This window comes from Neopelma chrysocephalum, unplaced genomic scaffold (genome assembly GCF_003984885.1).
Source record: "Neopelma chrysocephalum unplaced genomic scaffold, ASM398488v2 Primary Assembly neopelma1_77, whole genome shotgun sequence".
NCBI classification, from domain to species: domain Eukaryota; kingdom Metazoa; phylum Chordata; class Aves; order Passeriformes; family Pipridae; genus Neopelma; species Neopelma chrysocephalum.
In genome coordinates this window covers 3,699,687-3,722,371 of record NW_020897738.1, presented here as the reverse complement: position 1 = coordinate 3,722,371, position 22,685 = coordinate 3,699,687, and the positions used below count along the sequence as shown (strand labels likewise).

General features: G+C 44.4%; 1 protein-coding gene across 2 annotated transcripts in view; it reads left to right on the top strand.

Annotated features, from left to right (window-relative positions):
• SBNO1 (strawberry notch homolog 1) overlaps positions 1–12,462 on the top strand; it is a 32,499-nt gene extending 20,037 nt beyond the window's left edge. For both annotated transcript variants that reach the window (XM_027689621.1, XM_027689622.1), the window contains exons 17-32: positions 64–261; positions 537–707; positions 792–961; positions 1,730–1,861; positions 3,287–3,422; positions 3,851–3,963; positions 4,064–4,135; positions 4,558–4,657; positions 5,171–5,245; positions 5,506–5,652; positions 5,731–5,825; positions 5,951–6,043; positions 6,450–6,587; positions 7,085–7,161; positions 7,852–8,045; positions 8,887–12,462. In XM_027689621.1, coding sequence (XP_027545422.1) covers positions 64–261; positions 537–707; positions 792–961; positions 1,730–1,861; positions 3,287–3,422; positions 3,851–3,963; positions 4,064–4,135; positions 4,558–4,657; positions 5,171–5,245; positions 5,506–5,652; positions 5,731–5,825; positions 5,951–6,043; positions 6,450–6,587; positions 7,085–7,161; positions 7,852–8,045; positions 8,887–9,029 — 2,054 coding nt within the window. In that variant the 3' untranslated portion in view covers positions 9,030–12,462. The remainder of the gene's footprint in view (positions 1–63; positions 262–536; positions 708–791; positions 962–1,729; positions 1,862–3,286; positions 3,423–3,850; positions 3,964–4,063; positions 4,136–4,557; positions 4,658–5,170; positions 5,246–5,505; positions 5,653–5,730; positions 5,826–5,950; positions 6,044–6,449; positions 6,588–7,084; positions 7,162–7,851; positions 8,046–8,886) is intronic.
• The last annotated feature ends 10,223 nt before the right edge of the window (positions 12,463–22,685 follow it).

Here is a 22,685-nt window from a genome sequence, read left to right as displayed (position 1 = left end):
ACCTCAAAGTGTTGACTACAAGGTTTAAACTAAGTTGTTTTTCTTCCTGGGGTGATGGATCAGGTGAGGAGATAAGCAGAGAAGCCAAGAAAGCTCGCAAGACAGGGGGCCTTGCAGGCAGCAGCTCTGATGAGAGTGAGAGTGAGTCTGATGCTTCAGATAATGAAGAAAGTGACAATGAGAGCTCCAAATTCTTGAGTTCTGGAGATGATGATGACTTCAACCCATTCAGAGATGAATCCAGTGAGGATGATGAAGATGGTAAGAGAGTTTGTGTTTCATCAAGCAAGTAGCTGTGTTTGCAAATAATAAGCAGAAAATCTTTCCTAACCATTTCAATGGACAACAAATGTTTGCTAATCATGTAGTTTAGTCCCAGTGAGACTGGAATTAGCATTAGAATGTAAATCTTCAATTAGATTTTACACAGCTGGAGTTCAGACTTCTCTAAGTCACTTTTTGCAATGAGAATGTATTTCTTTCAAAGGGAAGGATTGGCTGTTCAGTAAATGTTTGAAACTTTTTTTTAACTTTAGATCCCTGGCTCATTAGAAAAGAGCATAAAAAAAATAAAGAAAAGAAAAAGAAGAAAAGCATAGACCCAGATTCCATTCAAAGTGCCTTACTAGCCTCTGGTCTGGGATCCAAACGACCCAGCTGCTTCACTTCCACTGTTGGTACCACCACCTCGAGTACCAACACGTCTGGTAAGAAGTTTTTGATGTTGATTCACATTCTTAGCAGCTGGGCAATAAAATTCTAAATCTCAAAGAGTCTCTCTTAAATTTCAGCAAACAGTAACACAAACAGCAGCTTTGTAACGAGTCAGGATGCTGTTGAAAGGGCCCAACAAATGAAGAAAGAACTGCTGGATAAACTGGAAAAGCTGGCTGAAGATCTTCCACCTAATACACTGGATGAGCTTATAGATGAACTGGGTGGTCCTGAAAATGTTGCAGAGGTAGGCTGGTGTTCACATGTAGAAAAATGTGTTTTTAAAGAGCTTGCTTATCAGTTCTAGGCAGTAATTTCACAGGTGGTGAGAGTAGAGGTTACCTTGCTGGATGGCTCTGAATTAGAGAAACTTGAAGATTGTTTTAGAATACAGAGAGTTCTGAATGGATGAACAGGTCATTTCAGAGCCTGATAGTTTCCTGTTGGGTAAATCACACCAGTTTCTCTTGCTTTATAGTGGTCTGTTTCTCTAACTAGCTGTAGTCAATTTGAAGCTTTAGTTCATCCTCCAAGACAATGGAGATTAAGGACCTGGGTGTGTTAATGAAAAGCCTGATTAATTATTCTCTCTTTCTCAATAACTTCAGAAACATACCTTCGAACTGCCTGTCTCTATCAAGTAGAAACATCACTGTGATTTAAAAGGCCCTGTCAAAATTAGTGACACTCTAAGCTATCTGTTGAGTTTATTTTCTTAGTACTGCTGGTAAATCCTTTATGAACAGTAGCATAATATGACATTTTTACATAGATATGCTTTGTTATGCTTTTTCTGGTTCCCTGAGTTACCTCTAAATCAGTGTTCCACATAGTGGGTCATGGCATCAACCAAAAAATAACCCAGGTTCTCTAATGTACTTTTGCACTTGGAGTAAATTGCTGACTCTATTTTGAGGTTGGTACATGAATAAATAGCAATATTGCTTGGGGCTTTTGGTCATGGAGTGGTTTTGATATTGCCACAATGAGCTTGTGTTCCCTTTTCCTTTGGAAGATGACGGGCCGCAAAGGGCGGGTTGTGAGCAACGACGACGGCAGCATTTCCTATGAGTCCAGGTCTGAGCTGGATGTGCCTGTGGAAATCCTGAACATCACAGAAAAGCAGAGGTTCATGGATGGAGATAAGGTAATCCTTAAAGAGATAAAACATGCCAGATGCCATGGCAACACAAAGCTATTGAGTTGTGGCTCAGCCATCGTTGCACAGTGACTCGTAGTAGCGTTGGGATAAAGTATTGCCTAATAATGAAAGAAGGAGTGAAAAATTGTGGTTTCCTCTTTCTCACTATGCTTTTATAAGCAATGGGAGGAGAAGGAATGGAAAATTGCACTGGAATGCTGAGACATCTTTGTGTTATATCTCAATTTTAAATCAAAATACATTACAGAAATATGTCTAAGAGTTATCCTTTCTCTGAAGAAGAGAAGCTCCAGTGACCTTATTGTGACCTTTCAGTACCTGAAGGGAGCTACAGGAGAGCTGGAGAGGGCCTGCACTATAAGTACTAGTTAATAAGCATTTTCTGTTCACTGCTGTGTGTTTTGTTTTTCAAATCAGTGTGTTCCACTGTGCTTGAAAGGTCAGGCAGTAGTTTGGGTGACCTCAGAGGCTTGTCCTTGAGGTGTGCACTCATGTGCCAAACCAAAAGCTTGCATCTTTAAGCTGATCTTGTAAAACAAAACATGTTTAAAAGGCAGATTTGTGGTTCATGTCTCTGATTCATTGATCTGGATAACTGTGTACCTCTCCTTCCAAGAGGTAATAGTGAAATGGGGAAATGGGGAAAACCACTGACTTGGTATGAAAAAACTTCCATGGAAAAGGTGAGGTTGTTAACCCTAACAAGGATTGAGAAATAATGCTGGGAAGAGTGATGGCTTTTGTCCTTTACATTGCAATCTGAAAGAAAATCCTGACTGGAATAATGGTAGGATTGAAGGTGATAAAGAAGGAGGGGGGAAAAACCCTTCCCAGTGATTCACTTGGGCCGTGCTGCCACAAGAGGGCAAATGGAGTAAATGTCACTGTGTGGAACTTGTGTGGTCTGTTGTGACACTTGAGGGTAAAGACTCAGTTCCTGTAAGTGACTTGTGCACAGTCCAAACATTTACATCCTCTAAAGGCACCAGAGAGGCTGGATCCTCTTCCTTATACAGCAATAGCAGCAACTTTTTGTCTTCTCTGTGTTACTATTGGAACAAGTCTCTGTGTCCCCCCCCTTCTTTCTGAAGTGCCAACCAGTGTCAGAGCAACCTGCTCTCTGGGGTGGCAAGACTGCAGCATGTACCACCTGTTTTCATTTGCACAGAGATGATGTTGAAAAGTAAAGAAGCAAAACCCACTCTTTTCAGTCAAGAAAAGTTCATTAACATTTCTAACTCTGATAAAGGGAACCACACCTTGTCTCTCTTCCCTCCTCCTTGCAATAGGAAGACCAAGTAACAGTGACACCATTCCAGTCTGATGTTTGCTAATAGCTGTATAATGAGATTTTTCTTAGACACTGAAAACTGAAGCTTGATCTTGTTTTTATATTTTTCTTCCTCCAAGAACATTGCCATCATCTCAGAGGCCGCCAGCTCTGGGATATCATTGCAAGCAGATCGGAGAGCCAAGAACCAGAGACGGAGAGTTCACATGACCCTGGAGCTGCCCTGGAGTGCAGACAGAGCAATACAGCAGTTTGGTAAATACTTCTTTTTGTATCCTTTCTCTAGCAAACTCAGTAATACTGACTGAGTTTACTGCTGACTCATGGAAGATCAGATTGAGTAGGTGACCTCTTAAGGACCCCTCCAGTCTTCTTTACCCATGAGCAGAATCTGCTTTTTCTGCAGTCATAGCTAATTGTCTCGAAAGTTTTGAAAGAAACCTTGCAAACAAGCCTGTGCTGCAGCTTTGGAGTTTTATTCATGTATCAAATGTCTTTATAAAAGTTGCCACAGCTCTAGAGCATCTGTGCTGCCTTCTGTTGGCTGTAATAAGGCAGAAACTTAATTTTCAGCAGGATTAAGTTCTAGCTTTTTTTCCTTACTCTACACAATTCATAGTTTATTAGAAATATTCCGTGAAGTGGAATTTATTTAACATACGTGCTTCTATTTAATTATCCAGGAAGAACTCACAGATCCAACCAAGTGACTGCTCCAGAGTATGTGTTCCTCATTTCTGAACTGGCAGGAGAGCAAAGATTTGCATCCATAGTTGCAAAAAGACTGGAGAGCTTGGTAAGATTGTTTCAAGCAGTCTGAACCTTCATTTGAGAAAATGCAAATTAGATTTCTTTTTCTTAAAATTCTGTTTAATGGCAACTGTGTGTCTTAACAGGGAGCCCTCACCCACGGGGACAGAAGGGCCACAGAAACTCGAGACCTCAGCAGATTCAATTTTGACAACAAGGTGATGGTTCTATTTTTGTTGGAAAACCTGTGCTGTGGTGCTTATTCCACAAATGACCTGTTGAGGAAGGATCTTTCCCATCTCCTGCCTTTAACTGTATCACTTTCTGAGATAGCCAGTAACATTCTTAATTCTGTTTGCAAAGCCATGTAGAACACAAATGGGTGGAAATCACTGTTCTGCTTTGGCAAAGTCTTAACTAAATGGTGTGTCCCTTCCATCACAGCTGAAAGATTTATTTGGCAGTTCTAATTAGAAATTAAGACTGCTTTGTTTTCAATTATAAGCTACACTACGTAAAGGTAATAACCAATTCCCTTTACTATTGCAGAGAAAAATATTTTATTATGAATCAAAGTACATGTGCTTGGGGCACAAAGACTGGATCCCGTTGATAGAATAACTTTCTTTTCCTTGCACAGTATGGCAGAAATGCTTTGGAGATTGTTATGAAATCCATTGTGAACTTGGACTCCCCAATGGTCTCACCTCCTCCTGATTTTCCTGGAGACTTCTTCAAAGGTAAGATAATTCACTGGCTGCAATAGCTTTCTTTTGATCCTTCTCCAGTAGGCAGAAAATGCAAATAATTTGAGAGCTATAAAACATTGTTACTATTTAAACTGATCAGCTGGGACAGATGGGAATAACAGCCAGGGAGAGTCTGTGCACGTTGCTTGAATGTTGAAGTTCACGTATGAAACAAGATCCGTGAACTCTCAATAAAAGGAATGTTCTGTATCTGCTTGGCCTGAGTATTATATACAGTTCTTTAACTACACTTTCCCATTATCCATTATGGTATCTTGTTCTCATCCATGGTGCCACTGGTGGTTTTCACTGCCTCTGCTTCCTGGAGGGACAGAAGGCAAAGTCCTGTCTTGCTTATTGATGTATTAGGTAGAAATTGTAAATAATCGAATCGAAGGGTGTCACAGTTTTGGAATTGGATCCCATTGCTAAACAAGCTGTTACTTCATTGGGTTATTTTTAGATGGCAAAGCAGCTCTGATTGAACTTCCTTCTCTTTCCTAGATGTTCGTCAGGGATTGATCGGCGTGGGCTTGATAAATGTAGAAGACAGATCCGGAATACTGACACTTGATAAAGGTACTGGTGTGTTCAGTGCATCTTTGGGATGCTGCTGGGAATATCATATGCCATGATAGTGGATTCCTAGCAACAGGACTGAACTTGTTCTATCCTGAACTGTCTAAGAAGTTACTCTTTTGAAGAGCGTAATGTTTTCTCCATTTCTGAAAGAATAGATTTAAATAGTCTTTGAGACTCTTTGAGTACTGACTAAGAGCTTGTTATTATCAAACTTAATCTTTGTTGACCTAAAACATGTATTTCTTTCTTTTTTTAAGATTATAACAATATAGGGAAGTTTCTGAATCGAATTCTTGGAATGGAAGTCCATCAGCAGAACGCTTTGTTCCAGTACTTCTCTGACACGTTAAATGCAGTTATTCAAAATGCTAAAAAGAATGGGAGATATGACATGGGCATCTTGGGTGAGTAAATCATTTGTCAGTACTCTTGTACTTGTGTGAGAACAGAGAAATGGAATAAAACTGTGCTTTCCTTTTCAGATTTGGGCTCTGGGGATGAGAAAGTAAGGAAGGCAGATGTTAAGAAGTTTTTAACTCCTGGATATTCTACCTCTGGACATGTAGAGCTGTACACAGTAAGTTAATTCTGTATCATCTTTATCAAAACTGACATACTAAAAGCTTTTACAGCATGTTTAGTTCCTATGTGTGTAACTGTTTTAAAGTCTGTTCCCACTCAAGTACTCCCACTCTCTTGTAGATCAGTGTGGAGAGAGGAATGTCTTGGGATGAAGCAACAAAGCTCTGGGCTGAACAGACAGGTCCAGATGATGGATTTTATTTATCACTACAGGTAAGGTTCTTCTGTCTCTTGGTTTATGTTCAGGGAAATGTAACCTGAAAAATTTACTGTTCAGTTTTGCAAGATACTTTTGAGTCTTACAAATTCATTTTAAATTTGTTTTTAATGATGAGTATGAATTGCTCCTTTTAGCTGCTCAGGATATTTTCTGATAAGAGCTATTATTTTGGGCTCATATTCCTATTTAAACCTGTATCAAGAAACCATGTGCTTTCACTGAGAGGAAAAGCTGTGAGGTTGATGTGGATCACTCTGTTCTAGAGGTGTATTATTATTCCTGGTTGTAGTATTACAAACTCTTACTACTCTGTAAAGAACACAGAATGGAATCACTTAAGACAGACACTGTCATCATGTTTAAATTTAGGAAGTTTTTGGTTTGTCTTTCTTTTTGCAGATAAGAAATAACAAGAAAACAGCAATTCTAGTAAAAGAAGTGAATCCTAAAAAGAAGCTTTTTTTAGTATACAGACCAAATACTGGGAAACAACTCAAACTAGAAACATGTGCAGACCTGAAAAAGAAATATAAGAAGGTAACCATTAAAATTATGCTTGTTTTAAACTGAAAAAAAAATCAAAATAAGTATAAGGGCTTTCTTTTTCTGGTATTTTTATATAATTCTGGCAAGTCAAAAACTAGGCTTCTTTCTCCAGAGCAGGGCTTGTATTTAGGTCTTTTTAAATTAAGCAGGTCTACATGGTTTTGGCATTCCTGTATCCAAAACTTTCTGAATATAAATTATCTGTGGTGTGGTAAGACGAAATAAGGTTCTCTAGGGTCTAGCAAGTGTTGAATTTGTAAAAAATTGAGGAAGCAGTTCAGGTTGATTTCCTGAAAAAAACTCTGAGGTTCTGCTGCATTTAAACATTTTGCTCATTCTTTGGGATGGACAGTTTGAAGTTAGGCTGTAGGATGCTGTAGCTCTGCACCATCATAGTGTTGGTGCTCCCTCTTTTCTCACAGTAATGACCAAATTGCTTGTGTTCTGTGTAAGTGTTGATGTGTTTTCCTTTATTCCCACTCTTCCAGGTACCCTCTGAGGATGCTCTGCCACACTGGTTGGAGCAGTACAATTCCTCTGCAGACACCTGCACCCACGCCTACTGGTCAGTGTTTGTGTGCACACCAGTGCTTTCATTTTAACTGCTTTATCACTTCTTCTGTTACTCTTGTGAAATCTTCCTTAAGAGAAATTGTCCCATGACCAGTCAAATGACCCAACTTTCAAGTGAAAACATGAAGCTTTGCACTCGTAACGTGAATCCTAATGTATGAGATGAATGCTCTTGTGTAAATTACACTCGGTAGAAGTGCAATGACCCAGGAGTAGCTTGTGCTCAAAGTGTCTTGAGCTGAGCTATTATTGTGATCTGATAGTTCAGATGTTATTTGGGGGGGGAAATGTTTATACTTCGTGTAGAGATGAGATGGATGGGAGAAACAGCTGTTCCTGTGCTGCCTGTTGTGTGTCTGAACTCAGCTATGGCTGAATTCCTGAGGAACAGCACAACTGGTAGAAGTTTCAGATTGATATTGGAGCTTCTGAAATGCACTGATCAGATCCCAGCCTTGTTTCACATACCATGATTCAGGTCACCTGAGAATGGCAGTGTCTCTGACTCCGTACATTTTGAAGAGCACTTTACTATCAGAGCCCTGCCGTCCCTTAGTGTGTCTCACAGCCCTCACTTGACTCTGAATAACATCTTAAATAACTTCAGGTCTCATTTTTAATAAAATTGGATACTTTCTGTTTTGCAGAATTGTTCTGAAAGCTTTTTTTCCTCTGTCTGTAGGAGAGGCAATTGTAAGAAGGCAGGTCTGGGCCTGGTGTGTGAGGTGGGACTGCGCTGCCGGACCTACTACGTCCTGTGTGGCTCCGTGCTGAGCGTGTGGACAAAGGTGGAAGGAGTTCTGGCCTCTGTGAGTGGGACAAATGTGAAAATGCAGATTGTTCGCCTGAGGACAGAGGATGGGCAGAGGATCGTAGGTAAGTGCACTGCTGCTCCTTTACTGCCAGCTTGGAGGAGAAGCAAGTTGTCGCTTTGTCCCAGACTTCTGCAAAAGATGCTTCTGAGACAACAGGCTTGTCAGGGTGTCTGTTGGGGTGGGGCAGAACTACAGCTGTTGACATCTGTATTTCAACAATATAATGCAAACAGTGTTTTGAGGCAGGTAAGGAAGAATTTTTTTTCAGCCAGGCTTTGGGACACTTATTCTCTCAGTTCTTTTGATTTACTCGGAACAAAAACATCATATTTGGCCTCTGCCAGCCAAGCTACCTTGAAATCATAATGGCTCCACTTTCCTCCCCACTCTTGGAAGAGATGAGTAGGCACTTGAAATAATTGTTTTCATAGTTTTTGGGCTACTGAAAGTGTGCAGAATGACTTCAAGATTATTGTCTTCTCACTAAACCTCTTAGTGAAGCCCTCAGAGCAGGGACCTCAGAGGCTGAAATCTCCATATTTTTTTTAAATTTGTGTTTCCTCTGGATATGCAATATCCTGGCAGCTCCTCCTCTAGGAACAGTTTTCTAGGATGTTGGAACTAGGTTTAAACTTCCTTGGTGGTTAATTTCTGTGAGACTAGAAAAGCCAAAATAGCTTATATCTGGTTTCATGTGAGAGTGAGTGACATAAGAATAAATTTTGTCACCGGGGCAAAATTTTTAAGGTCGTGAAACAGGAGAAAGGATGAACCTCTGAGAAGCAGAACTTGTGGCTGTGCTGATTAGACTTGACATTGCAAACACTCACTGACCGTTGCATAAATTACATGGTGGAATGAACAAAGTGTTTATGAAACAACTGATTCGTTGCTGTTCCCAGGTTTGATCATTCCTGCAAATTGTGTGTCGCCCCTCGTGAACCTCCTGTCGACGTCCGACCAGTCGCAGCAGCTCGCGGTGCAGCAGCAGCAGATCTGGCAGCAGCACCACCCCCAGAGCATCACCAACCTCAGCAACGCATAGGAGGAGGACAAGCTACAGGTGTTGACTCTGGTGTTTTGAGGAAAAGGCTGTAAAAGCATATCACTTGCATAAAAATCAGGGACAGATTCCAAAGAAATATAACTTTTTCAGTTCAGTTGTGTGCTCTCAAATACTTTGGGAATAAAAGAGATCTAAAAAGGTTGGTAGAACTGAAAGCCAGCAGTTGTTTATGGTGGTGCATCTGTCTTTCCTTATGCTCTCTGTAGTGCTTCCTGTTTGCTTTTACTTTTGGCCTTTTAAGCTACAAACCACGATTTGTTTGAAAACGCTTGAAAATCCCCAAGCAGGCTTTATTTTTATCTTGTCATACAGTGCTCAGGGTTTAACGCAGTGCATCGATGCCATTGCTGTGGGAGATCTCGAATGCATGTATTGAGTATATATATAGAAAATATATATTGGGTTTTTCTCTTCAATTTGAGTTTATAAAAGCATGAAACCTAGAGATTGCACATCATGCATTCAGGTTCCTTCCCAGTTTCTGTTTGACAGTGCATGTCTTTGGAAACGGGCATGGACAGGATAAACACACGAGGCAGGAATTCAGAGAGAAACACAATCTTAGTTGTACAGCATTGGTTATTGCATTTTTATAGTGTTTATACCCAGGTGTTGCATTTTTTCTGGTTCTCTCCTGGGGGTTATATATTTGAGTCTACAACATGTTCTTTTTGTGATAAACATCTTAAATTAAAATTAATTCATTTTTAATGTATTAATGGTATTCCTAATGTGTACTGCAAAGATGGCTGGATGCCTGTTTTTCCTTAAATTGAAGCATTTCCTTAATCTGAGGTGGTTATGGAAACTTAAGTGCAAATTCACTTCCATCTCGCATACAATCTTCTATTTTTTACTTCATTAACGTAATTTAATTTGTCACTTGTAAGATGAAACCTTACTTGAGCTGTAAATTAGAGAATGGGAAACACTTGAGGGTTCCGCTGTATGTGCTGTTTCTGTTACCCAGTAACTTGAATACTGTTTAATATGTTGTAAGACATTGTAGAGTTTATCTGGAGCTGTTTAAAAGAAATTGTAATGTACAAATGTGAATAGTCACTTATCTATAATATGGGTAAGTTTTGTTTTGCCTATAATAGTAGATGTTTATAAGAAAGTGAAGGACAATGTTTGTCATTTCTTGCTTGCACAGGTTGCACTATTGAAAAATTGAGATTGTATAAACCTGTCCAAAAAAACTACAAGATAATGATCTTGTAGATGTCAAATAAAAGTTATTGTACTAACAAGAAGTGGAGTCTTGTTTAGGCAATCACCGTATTCCAAAAAAACTAACAAGTCTGTACAATTGGAATTTGACAGGACTTGGCATGTTCCAGGCTGCTCTAACCAGGCTTCTGTCTTGCAGCCCAAATCTCTCAGCTGAACTCGCTAATGAGGCAAGAACTAAACTCTGTTTAAAGCTCCAAATGTGTGTTTTAAGGAAGGCTCAGCTGCCAGAGCAGGATCTCTGCAGGGGTGGCACCTCCCGAGGGTCAGAAGGAGCTTCTCTGTAAATAACGGGGCAGAAGTTCCACAGCTTGAGGCTGCAGTGTGTTCCCTTATGGAATTGTTTCCCTTGAGGCTCAGTTAACTCTGCCTGTGCCACCAGCCCAGTGCTCATGGAGCCCCTGCTCGGCAGGGAAGGGAGTGTGCCCACCTCCCTCAGCTCCAGCCTGAGCTGGTTGGGAGATTAAACCCCTGCTCACGCTTGGGACTAACTGGGAATACAGACCTGGAATAAATCCTCTGCTCCCTGTTGCTGTAGCACCTGCTGCACCTCCATAAATCCCTGGAATGCAGGTGGTGGGTCTTGGGAGCAAGGGAAGTGTGCCCGAGTGCTGTCAGAGCCCTGGCAAACTGTGGAGCACAGGGTGTGGGGAAGGATGTTCCTGTGTTCCATACCCACAAATGCATGGATTTGGCATCCATTCCAAGAGCAGAGATGGGATTTTGAGGAGTGTATTGACAGATCACAACTGCAGCAGACAGGGAACCAAAGTGCCAGTGAGGGCAGGCTGGGTGGGGATTGCCTTGCCTCTGGCTCTTAATTGTTATTTGATGTAGAAACTTCTGGGATCTGAGATGGTAACAGTGTTTTAGATCTTATTGTCAGTGAGATGGTTCTAGAAGTCCCATGTTCACAATTAGTGATTTTTTTTTTAAATTTTTTACCGTTTGAAAAAAGTTACTTAGACACGCTCAGTTCCTAAGTGCTCTTCTCAGCCTGGTGTGCTCACTTTGGTTGCTGGGATGAGCAAATATTGGATATTCCCTGTACTGATAAGCAAACCACACTTTTATTTCAGCCTCTTAAACTTCCCATAGACTTGTGTCCCTTGGAAGGGGAAAAAAGCTGATAGTACTTCCAGGATCCCTAAGAACTGTTCCCATTCCAGAAATCTATTTGTCCACTTGCTGTCTTTTGCCTGCTCTCTGCTACTTACCACCATCACTGCCTTGGCTTTGCCACCCAGTTACTAACACAGCTGCAGCCACGGCTCTGGACTGTTAAACATCTTAAAGGTTAACTGCAAAAAAAAAAAATAGCCTTCAAGCTCCAGCAACGTTTTCTCTCTTGAAAATTCCTGCTCAGGTGGTTGGGGTGGAGGTTTTGGGCAGTTTGTTCCCTGCATGAGCTGCTGCTGCAGCTTGGGGAGAAAAGGAGTATAAATAGCACTGGATGCGGTGAGGAACAGTGAGTGGTGCCCCTTTGCAGCACTGCCCCTGAGACAAACATCCTCCTGGGCAGGAAAGGAGACCAACTGTCACATCATATAAATTACCAGGCAAGGATGGTCTCTGTATTTTCCTGCTTGTGGGGTATTGATCTGCTTTGTACAAAATGTTTAGTATGTCTGGAGTGGGTATAAAACTTACAGAGGGCAGATGTCTCTGATAAAGGGGCAAAGCCACGTGTAAAATGGTATCAATTTCTGTGCCACGGGAGTTTTGGACTTGTGCTGCAGAAGGGGAAGGTACATAATTAAGTTGACTTGAGAACTGAAACCCAAATTTTGGGGTTTCTTTTCTAAACTGTCCCTTGACAGCAACTAAATTATGACTTGTTAACTCTGTCTGACACATTAAATGCAGTTGTAACCTCCTAAAATCCTCCTCCCACAGCAAGTTTTCCACTATTTCCAGTGGTTCATTGGGAACACACACCTCTTGTAAGGACTTCCACGTTCCCTGAAGATGCAAGTTGTCTACTCTGTGTGTAGTATTTTCTTTGTAAATGAAGAAATCTCTGCAACCTGTAAACGCTTGTCCAGTGAATTACCCAGGGGATTTGTATTTTCCTTTTGCATTTGGAATAACTTCCCTCTGCTCCAGCGCAGTCTGTACATATATAGAGTCTGTATGTATATAGAGGTGTTAAAGGCTACTGAATATTGAATGTAAATAACTCCTGTTTTCCTGTGTTTTTTTTTTCCTTCATTCCCTTCCCAAGATGTATTCCTATTTTCTCAACCTGCCACATGGGCAGTTTGTGTGTACTTTGAAATATATAGAGATCATATATAAACCTCCCAGGGTGTGTGTGTGCATTGGGGATGTTCTGTGTTGTCATCAGTGTTTTAAAAGCTCGGTGTCCGTGTTCCATGATCCTTTTGATGCTCTGTGGTTTTATTCTATATTTTTAGTGTATAATGCATTTTTTTGAGAGAACTGATGTCTTTCAGTGACATAGTGCCAGGGAAACAAATATTTGACTTTTCGCAGAGTTTGTTTCCTTTAATCTTTTCAGTGCATTTCAGATCTTGAGCTTTAATCCTAGAAACATTTCCATTTTCTTCCAATTATTTTTATCTCCAGTTGTGCGTTCAGGGAGCTCCTACAATCAGAGTTCTAGAATTAAATTCTATCCCATCCTAACATGTCAAAGTATATACTACATTCAGATTAAATGTGAACTGTGTCTTAAAAGCACTCTAGAAAGGTGGGGATTTCATAGAATCTTAGAATGTTAAGGGGTTGGAAGGGACCTTAAAGACCATTCAGTGCCAACCCCTCTGTCATGGGCAGGGGCACCTCCCACTAGACCAGGTGTTGGTAAACAGTTTGTTCTATTTGCTGGTTTGGGAGTGGAAATGATGCATCTGTTGTAGAATATTTCCTGGGAAAACTTTGAGCTTCCTGTCATGTCTAAATGTGCAAAATGACGGTAGTGGAACTTTCTTACCTTGGAAAAAATGATGCATTTCTTAATTGCCAAGTAAAAACACATATATTTACCTCAGAGTTGGAGATCAATGAGAATCCTTAGCTGGTCCTTTCTGTGGTCAGTCAGGCTTTGAACAGTGAAGGTGGAGAAGGAAGGGGGTGGTTTGCTCAGTGCTGCAGCCCCAGGGTTTGGCTCTGTGTCACGGGCTCATGGGGATGGATGGGGTTGGCAGGAGGAACAAAGTAACAAAACCTGCTTAGGTTGGGTATTGAGTTTGAAAAAACGCTGGTTTTGAGGAGAAAAAACACGAAAGAGGGAAGAAAAGGCTGTAAACAGCTGAGGGCAGGTTGCCCCTAAAAGCTTGTACTGAAGAGAACAAGATGTAAAAACCTCAAGGACTTCCTTGATCTGATGTGCTTTGCTATTTCTTTATGGATCCAAAATAATTTTGGAATAAAGTTTGAGGCACTAATACAATTCAAGAGTAGGAACTGGACAGATTTAAGATGAAGCCAAAACTCATGGAAGTTTTTCACCTGAACAGATCCTGCAGGTTTCTGTTGTCCTGCACCCCACGTGTGAAGGATCTGAGACATCTGTGTGGAGAGCACAGGCTGAAAGGAAAGGATCTGGTGCAGCTAAACCAAAATACAGAAATACATTCGTATTTAAGGGATGTCCTGCAGCGTTAAATACCTGAACCGATGTGAGTTCCATTTTATTTCATAAGAACTAAGTTTGGTTGGTGTCTCTGAACTCAGTTGTGCTTAGGGCATCACTTCCATGAGAGGGGTCACTGTGGAGGAATAGCCTTCCTACATTTGATCTTCACTGGGAAGGATAAAGAGACATTTCTACTGCCATTTCTGATGACATATTGATGTCTCTACTCCCGATTTGGAGAGGATAATGCAGAAAATGCCAAATTCATTGCAGGCACAGAATCACATTTTTATTTGCCAAGTCATTCGATTTATTTATCAGCCACTGACATATTGAATTTTATTGGAAGTGGGTGTTTGCTGCCTTGGCACCTTCCAGCAGCCCTGGGGAGGGTCTGTACTCCCCTGCAATAACCCACTGTGAGCCTGCCCTGGCACAAAGGACACGCTCAGCTTTTTAAGGAGGACTTTGCTGTTAGTACTTCTTCAGTCACACCTTTAACAGTCCAACGTGACAGAATTCCAGAGACACGTAGTATTTAAGCTGAATTGTAGGACTTCTTTTTATTGCCTGCCCTAATTGGAAAGCTTTGCCACCCTTAGAGCCTCCATCCTGCAGGAGTTGTGCTGCACATCCCCACGTTCTCCATGCCAGCAACCAAAACCTGCGTGTGCCAACTGTCCAAGAGTGGCAGAACTTGGAGTGCCTGGCATGAAAATATCACAGCAGTGTGCAGAAAGAGTTATACTCCCCAAAATGACAAACTGAACACAATGAGTTCTGTAGTGAGTTCTTTCCTTTTCGGTAAAAAATTGTTAAATTAAACTGACTGCTATGTCAGGACTTTTTTCCCCTCTTTCAATTTTCTGCTGTGGAATTTGCCCATCCAGAGATGCTGGAACACCTTTCAGCAACACATCTGCATACCTTAAACATACTCATTGTCACTCCATTTTAGGATCCTCCAGACCAGCAGAAGTCTTGTTGTAATGATCCAAACAGCTTTTCTTTCAATCCCCTTGAATCCCCAGCACTTAACCTGGTTAATGTCACTAGTTAATTAAACTGCCTTTATTAGCAGTTAAGAACAAAATCACAACATTCTCTGAATGTTAATTGCAATGATCTTAAAAAAGGGAGAAGGGTTTATAAAAACCGGATCAAGATTGGAAAGTATCAACTTCTTCGTGTTTTATGCAGAGCATGCAAATGTCTTTTCTTTATCCAAAGAGTTAGTTTGGTATAAACAGACTATTCTACTCTTATGTTTGTACATCTTCTTATATTGACTTTTATTCTCATTTTCCCCAAATTTGGAAAAGTGATGATGCCAAGTTCTCAGCAATAAATGAAGATGCCCAAACCTCAGAATTTAATTATTCATTTTCACAAAGCAGTAGACTTTGTTCTGCAAGTAAGGGAGAAATGTCTTAAGAGAAGTTTTGGTTGGCTCCTTTCCAGTACGTAAATAATACACCTTAAAAATGCCAGCGAGGCAGCTCATGAGCTGATGGCTCCTTCCTTTGGAAGTTCAGGTGTGCTTTATGTGTTCCTTCCTTCCACGTCTATAAAGTGGAAGGACTGACTGTGTCTGGTAAATGCACAACGAATTGCAGGGCATGAAACCAAGATCTGTATCAGTTTAACCAGAGAAAGTTAAATCACAAACTGGGGTGCAAGTGGTTTAATTCCTCCCCTGAAGTCACTTGGAGGGAATACAAATGGGAGCAATGGAATGGTGAAGATCTGAGCCTGTAGCTGGGCTCCACAATCTCCACAAACTGCTTCAGGCAGTCGGTGCTTGGGATTGGGATTTTCCTGGCGACAGCTCCTGCCTGCTTTTGTGAGCGGCCCCCCAACTCTGCCATCCCAGCTCAGGCTGCTGAGCCTCCTGCATCCCACTGGCCCCTCGCTGCTTCCCAGGGTGGACTCAGCAAAGCGCCGGTGTTTCCTCCCTTCCCTGGCAAGAGGAAAGCCCATCCCAGCCCCACGAGCTGCTGGAGAGGGGAGGATGCCCCGGCCTGCTCTGCCCGCCCGCAGCCCTTTGGGGCAGGTGGGTCAGGGCCTCGGGGCTCCGCCTTTGGCTGGAGCCTCCCTGTGCTGTGTCTGAGCCTGGCAAGTCTCGGGCTCAGACTGCGCTGCTTAAATCGCCAACGCTGCCGCCCGTGAGGAGCGTCTGCCAGGGCTGTAAATCCTTCACATCCGGGATTGTCCCTCCCTTTCTGTGCGCGCACAGACTCTGACACAGAGGGACAGCGAGGCGGCTGCCAGGATGCAGCATCTGCCGGGGGAGCTGCCTGGCCACGGCTCCGTGGGGAAAACCCACAGCCTGTCCACTCCAGAGGGAGCTGGGGGGCCCCACGGCCTCCCCTCTTCACTTTGGGAGGGGGAAGGATGGGCTCGCAGGCACTGCTCCAGGGCAGGAGGCTGCTGCTGTCACTCCTCAGGTACATGTTTAGGGAGAGTTTGATTATTTGGTTGCTGAAAATACTTAGTGTTTCCAAGCCCTGATGCTGTGGGATCACCCTGTCCCGCTGCCTCCGCTGGGAGAGAGAACTGGCACTGCAAGACTCTGCACCCACTCAGAGCTGGGCACAGGGGCTTCACACCAGCCATCCTTGTGCACAGACACCACTTGGTGAGACTTCAGGGCTCTCCCTCCTGCTCCAAGCAGTGTCCTGAGGCAGGAGCTCAGCAGGGATGTTAGACTCATCCTAGCAAAACCTGTGTCTGGGCTCTGGGCTGGCCCAGGGACAGAACTGCTGTGCCTGGCAGTGCCAGCCCAGGGCTCTGTGACACTGGCAGAGACCACTGAGGAGCTGCCCATGCCACGCTCAGCACTCCAGAGACTGCTGCTGCTTCACTGTGATTTACCTCCTGCTTTTCCTCCTTTCCCCTGCTCCTCTCCCCCCCTACTCTGAGTTGCTGTGAAGCTCCACATTCCTTTCCTCGCAGTCATTTCCATTTTCCAGCTCTGGGCTTTGCTTCCACTCTCTCCTCCACTTCCTTTGCTCAGATGACCAGTAACAAAACAACCAGGGATGGTCCCATCAGGATCCAGAGCTGGTGTCGAAAGAGGCTCTGAGGGACAGAGGTGTTTGTGCTTCTGGTTATTTGTTTCAGGAACATGCCACTGGTCTGGTGACACTTGGTTTGCACTTGGAAGGTTTTCTGTGATGCTCAACCCCAGTGTGTCCCTGCAAACTGTGATTTGACTCTGCAGCCGTGGCAGGTGCCACGTGGATGATTGTTTCACGTGGTGTTTGACACCAGCCTGCCTTCAGGAATCACTCCAGGTGAGCCAGCACTCAGCTTTGCTGTGGATTCCTGTGCTCCCAGACGCAGAGCAGGTTCAGGAGCTTTCCCAGACAGGGCTGGGATGAAAGCGGGTCTCTGAGGCTCCTCTGCCCCAGCCAAGGGTGGGGTATTCCCTGCCCCGGGCCGCAGCCGCACAGGGGGAGGCAGAGGCAGGGCCGTGCCCCAGCCCAGCAGCGCCAGCTCACGCCTTGGCACAGCTTTCAAGGGCTCGGGAGTGGGAGGAAAACAAGAGTCCAGCCTGCAGGGCAACAAGGGAGAGTCCTTCCAGGCAAACCGAAGGAATCAGGCAGGGTGGAGCACTCGTTTGTCTGGAAAGATGATGCAGGGAAGCCCTGTAATGTGGGGATAACATGATAATCCATTGCTGCAAGCAACAACAAGGAAGGATGAGCCCCTTGGCCCAAGCCCCATCCTCTCCTCTCTCCTCTTTCCTCTCTTCCCGTCTCCTCGCTGAGGGCAGCTCCGTAGCTTTATTTGCCTGTTCTTACCAAGCAAAATGAAGTGGTTTCCTTTCTGCTCTTATTTTTCTTTGCTGGTTTTCATTGGAATCTGGGCTGGTTTTGATATTGGTGCCTGGTGCTTGTTTGCCTGGCAAACTGCAAAGAGGAAAACTCTCATTAGAGAGATTCCAGGCCTGTGCTTTTGTGGCTGAGGGCTTGGAAACTTCTCATTCCTGCTCTGTGGTCCTCCAGGGAGACCTCCAGACAGAGCAGGAGAGAACAGGCTTGCTACTCGCACTATCTCAGAGGTAAACCCAGAGTAGCATAAAGGCCTCTTTATCTTAAACATTTCCAGTCTCTTCTGACAGCTTTACAGGTGCTATTTGCTTTTTCTCCTCCTGGTACACGACATCCCTAAGGCAGAGCGTCCCCCTCGGAGATGGAACGGGCCTGGAATGGGCTCCGGAGCCCACGGGGCAGCGCCCGTGCGATGCAGAGCAGCTGTCGGCCTGGCAGGGCTGCTCCTCTTGGCAGCCAGACAAAGGACTCAGGAGCAGGAGGAAAACAAGGCTGGGAGGGAAAGTCGCTCCAGATAATATGGCATCTGGCCTGGGAGGAACCATCTTGAGGTGGGGAGCAGGGCTAGACTGGGAAAGTTTGTCCGGAATAGGCATCCAAGCTTCGATCCGGAATTGTTGCAAGGCTGTCTGGAGACGTGGGCCAGGAGCTGGGAGATGATTTCCTGGCACTCTGTATCACAGCCCCTCTCACAGAGGGTCTCAGAGGGCTCTTTCCCGTGGAGGGGGGAGCAATGCAGAGCTTCCAGAGGGATCTTGAGGTGTGAGAAGAAAAGGCAACAGGGTGGAGCTGCACAATCTGTATTTTTATTCAGCATTGGGTGTTTCTCTTGCATTTTGGTGAGGATGGGGCAATAGGCAGCAAACATCAGCCAAAAATTATATCACAGAGGAGGGACACCAGGGGCTGTCAGATTTCTCTCGGGAACAAAAAGAGCAGGAGGGAAATGTCATAGCATCAGTAGGAAGCAGTTGTGGGAAACAGAGACAGGAATGTAAGGAGCTGCAGCAAGGCGATAAGAAAAGAGCAACAATGATGCCAAAAAGCATGAAATGCACAATTTTCCCTCTGTGCCAGTGTCCCACACTGCCCTTGGAGTGTACAAGGTGTCCTTGGAGCAGGGCCTGGGGAAGGAGATGTTTTGCACCAGGAGGTGCTGGCTCTTTACTATCCCAGTGAGAAAGGCACACAGCTCTGTAAAGCATCTTTGAAAATGCTATTTGTTAGAGCCACTTGCCTCTACCACTTGTGCTCTTCACAGAGGTTAAACCTGCCTTCAGTCAAGACTTAGAAAGCTTAATTTTCAGCCTAGGCCTACCAGAGACTTTTCACTTCATCTTGGTTGATCATCTTACTTTTAGCAGAAGAGCAGTTTGGAGACTTGCAGATTAAATTAGTGCTCAGAAACTCGTACGAGCATCTGTGATTATTTTATGTATGATGCTGGATCCCCAGAAATGTGGGGAGAAGTATTTGAATATAAAGTCCCTCCAGGAAAAGGAAAAAACTTCCCATCCCCTTGCTGTTACACAGGTCTCTGCGTTAGGTAAAGGACAGAACCTCCCCAGTCACTCAATTCATTAAGCCTGACAACAATTAATTACATTGAAATTAATGCGCAAATGTAATGTTTTACACATGTCAAAGACATGCCAGGAAAAAGGAGGGTCTTGCTGAGCCATCTTTAATTCTTCTCATTGTTGACTTAACCCAAGATGATAAGGAACAAGCCTAGTTTGCTAGTTTGTGCTCTCCATTTGCAGGTCCCCTCGAGTGTTACAGCTCTGCAATGACTAATTCACTTTGTTTCCAGATAAAAGGGGACAAACAAGTTTGTTTTAAAGCATGGCCCAAGGCCCCTGGCTCTACGGCAGAGCCATCCTACAACCAGCTGCCAGCACCTTCCAACATCCCACTTTGCATGTGTGTTCCTCACACTCTGGCCTGAGGGGCACGGCACCAACCCGGCAGAGCTTTGGGAAGGGAAAACCTCCTTCAGATCAGTCGGAGCTCTGGCTAAGCAGGGGCTGGAGGCAAACTCTGTGGAAATGCTGGCTGCTGAGTATTCCCAGTGGTTTGGGAGGAGCAGAGGTGAGGAAGTCAAACCAGCAGAGGGAACAGAAAACACCAAGAAAAGAAAGAGGAGGGGGACGGGGTAAATGTTGGAGATCTCACACAACTGAGAAGAGGCAGCTGTACCTGGAAAATACATAATGGTGCTTGCAGTGACTGAAGAGCCTGATTTCACAGAATCAAGATTTCACAGAATATTCTGAGTTGGAAGGGACCCACAAGGATCATGAAGTCCAACTCTCAAGTGCATGGCCCATACAGGGATCAAACCTCGGTGTTCTAAGAACCATGCTCTAACCACTGAGCTCTTCCTGTCCATCCTCCCTTGTGAAAAACAAGCACACACATTTATTTTCAAGTTACCTCTTAATGTGGAGAGGGCTTGAAAATGTCACCTGCGTGATAAAATGGCTCTGCTGTATTTCCTGCTCTATGACTTGGCCACTCAGTGCTGAAGAGCTGCTTTTGATGTCAGTGAACACGACAGAGCCATGAGCCTGCAGAGCAGGGACCTGTAGTGTGCTGCACAAACCTGGGGCATGTGGGCTCTGGCAGATGGAGCTGCTGCACTCAGGGCAGGGTTTGCATGTGCAGAGCACAACTCCAGCACTGCCTGGGACATCAAACAAGGTGAAAGCACAGGCAGTCCCTCTGAGGGAGCTCACTCTGTGGTCACCCCACTGAACAGTCAACCCAGGGCCCCAGCACGGTGGTGGTTTTGTTCTTGTGGCCACACCTGGTTGAAAACAACTGAAGTGAACCCTCAAGAGCACATGGCAGATGGAAGGAATTTGCAGGTACTTCCTACCCAAGCCAACTCCTGCAGTGTCTGCAAAAAAATCCCCCCAAGAGTAGAGTCAGTTGAAGCTTAAATAGTGTCTGAGGCCAAGCAGTGAGGTTGTCACAGGGTCTTGTGTCTCATGCCACCACTGCTCCCTGTGCCCAGAGAACTGCAGAGCAAATGTCAAAAAATAATCTCACCCTACAAGCCTGACCATCTCATCAAGCCTGACCCCCACAGTTTGCTTCAAAGCTCGCAGTGCCTTTTGCCGAAGAAAGGATAATCTTTACAGGATTCCTTCTTTATCCCCCTTCCCTCCTGGAATATTGTATATTTTGAAGCCGTCATTATAAAACTCGAGCAAAACACAGGGGATCTTGTTCTGCAGAGTGTTGCTCTGAGAGCAGTTTTGTAGAGTTGGTGCAAAGCCGTGAAAAACACGGCAAGCTCGGAACGCTCCCATTTCGCACTCACTTGGTGTGACTGTAAACAACCACACAGCGATGGAAAATCCCAGAGCAGCGTGCAGGACTTCACTGGCCTTCCAGGGATTCAACAGAAAGGCTGTTATTTATAAATCTGGAAGCGAAGCTTTAGGGATGCAAAGTTCTCACTCACACGGTGCTGGACAGAAGGGTTTACCAGTGCAATCTTTCAGGACTCTAAGGAGAATTACACAGTGATAGTTGCAAGCACCAGTGTGAAAATATTGTCACTGAGCATGTAATTCTGTGCCTGGGGCTCTCAGGACCCCCCCCCTTAACAGACCAGAGCGTGGATCAGTTGTAAGGAAGACTCTGTACCACTCTGGGCTTTGTAGGATCACTGCAGTCATGCACTTGGCCCAGAGATAAAATACAACTGTGTTTCATCTGGTACTAGTCATAATTTTCAGATGTTCCTTCCATGCAGCATGCAGTCACTAGGGTATGAGCCAGGGGCTCAAAGGCTGCCTTGCTTTTCCCATTCTCTCTCAATTTTCCTTTATTTGGAAGAAATCATCTGATTGTTCCGTGACTGTTTCCGCGTCCCTGTGATGGAGCTGTTACCTGCTTCCCTCTGCAGAGCCGTTTGCTATGGGCCTGAATCAGTGTCACTTAAAAGAAATGTGCCCCTGATTTTCAAGGAGAAGGATCAGGCTCTCTGTGTTTGCCGTCACTAGCATTAAGAGCGATATAAAACCTTGGACAGACCTCAATTAACACGTGCAATAAAATTCCCAGGTCTCAGAGTGGCCTCTGGTAAAATGTATGTGTGGGTCTGATCTTGTGGGTCTCAGGCTAAGCTGTGCACCTAAGGAGAGCTTGTCCAGCTCCCAAGCAGTTTTATTTGTATAAATCCGGAGTAATTTAACAATTGTAAAGTGTATTTGAGATTAATTGACAGAAGGAGCAAACCTGAGTATCTTGCAGTGAAAAGGGTGAGTTCTGAAGTGGAAGATGCATGCTGGAAAGTGTCATCATTTAACCTGAAAATTAATATGTTTTTAATTTTTTTTTGTGGGGAAGTTCTACTGCTGCTTGCAAGCAGAAAATGTGTCAATTATCAGCGAGATCCGTATTTATTTTTTTAGCTCCTCAGAAGCTGCAATCCACACTAAACTTCCACCTTCAAGCGGAGAGAAATAGTGGTTTGAAAAAAAAAAATAGAAGCAAAAAAAAAAAAAAGAGGAGAATTTTTCCTTGGCGGCATCTAGGGGGAAGAAAAAAAAAAATCTTTTATTCTAAAATTATCAACAGGTATTTTCCATCGAAATTCGCGGGGGGAGACGGGGAATAACGAACGCGAGTGAACGCCCGGTGTGAGGTGAGGGGGAGGCGGGAAGGCGGCGGCGCGCGGGCCGCCCTGAGGGACGGCCGGGGCGCTCCGGGCTGGCGAGGGGCCGCCGCCCGCCGCGGGCACAGCCCGGTGGAAAAAAAGCGAAGTTGTGCCAAAACTTTCCGAAGTTAATTAAAACAGCCCCCCCGCGCCGCCGCCGCCGGGGCTCCGCCGCCGCCGCCACCCGCCCGCCCGCCCCGCTCCCTCCCGGCGGCTCCCTGAGGGGAGCTCCATTGTCTGTGAGGGGATGGCCGCGCACCCCCGCCGCGCCCCCGCCCGCCGCGCCCCCGCCC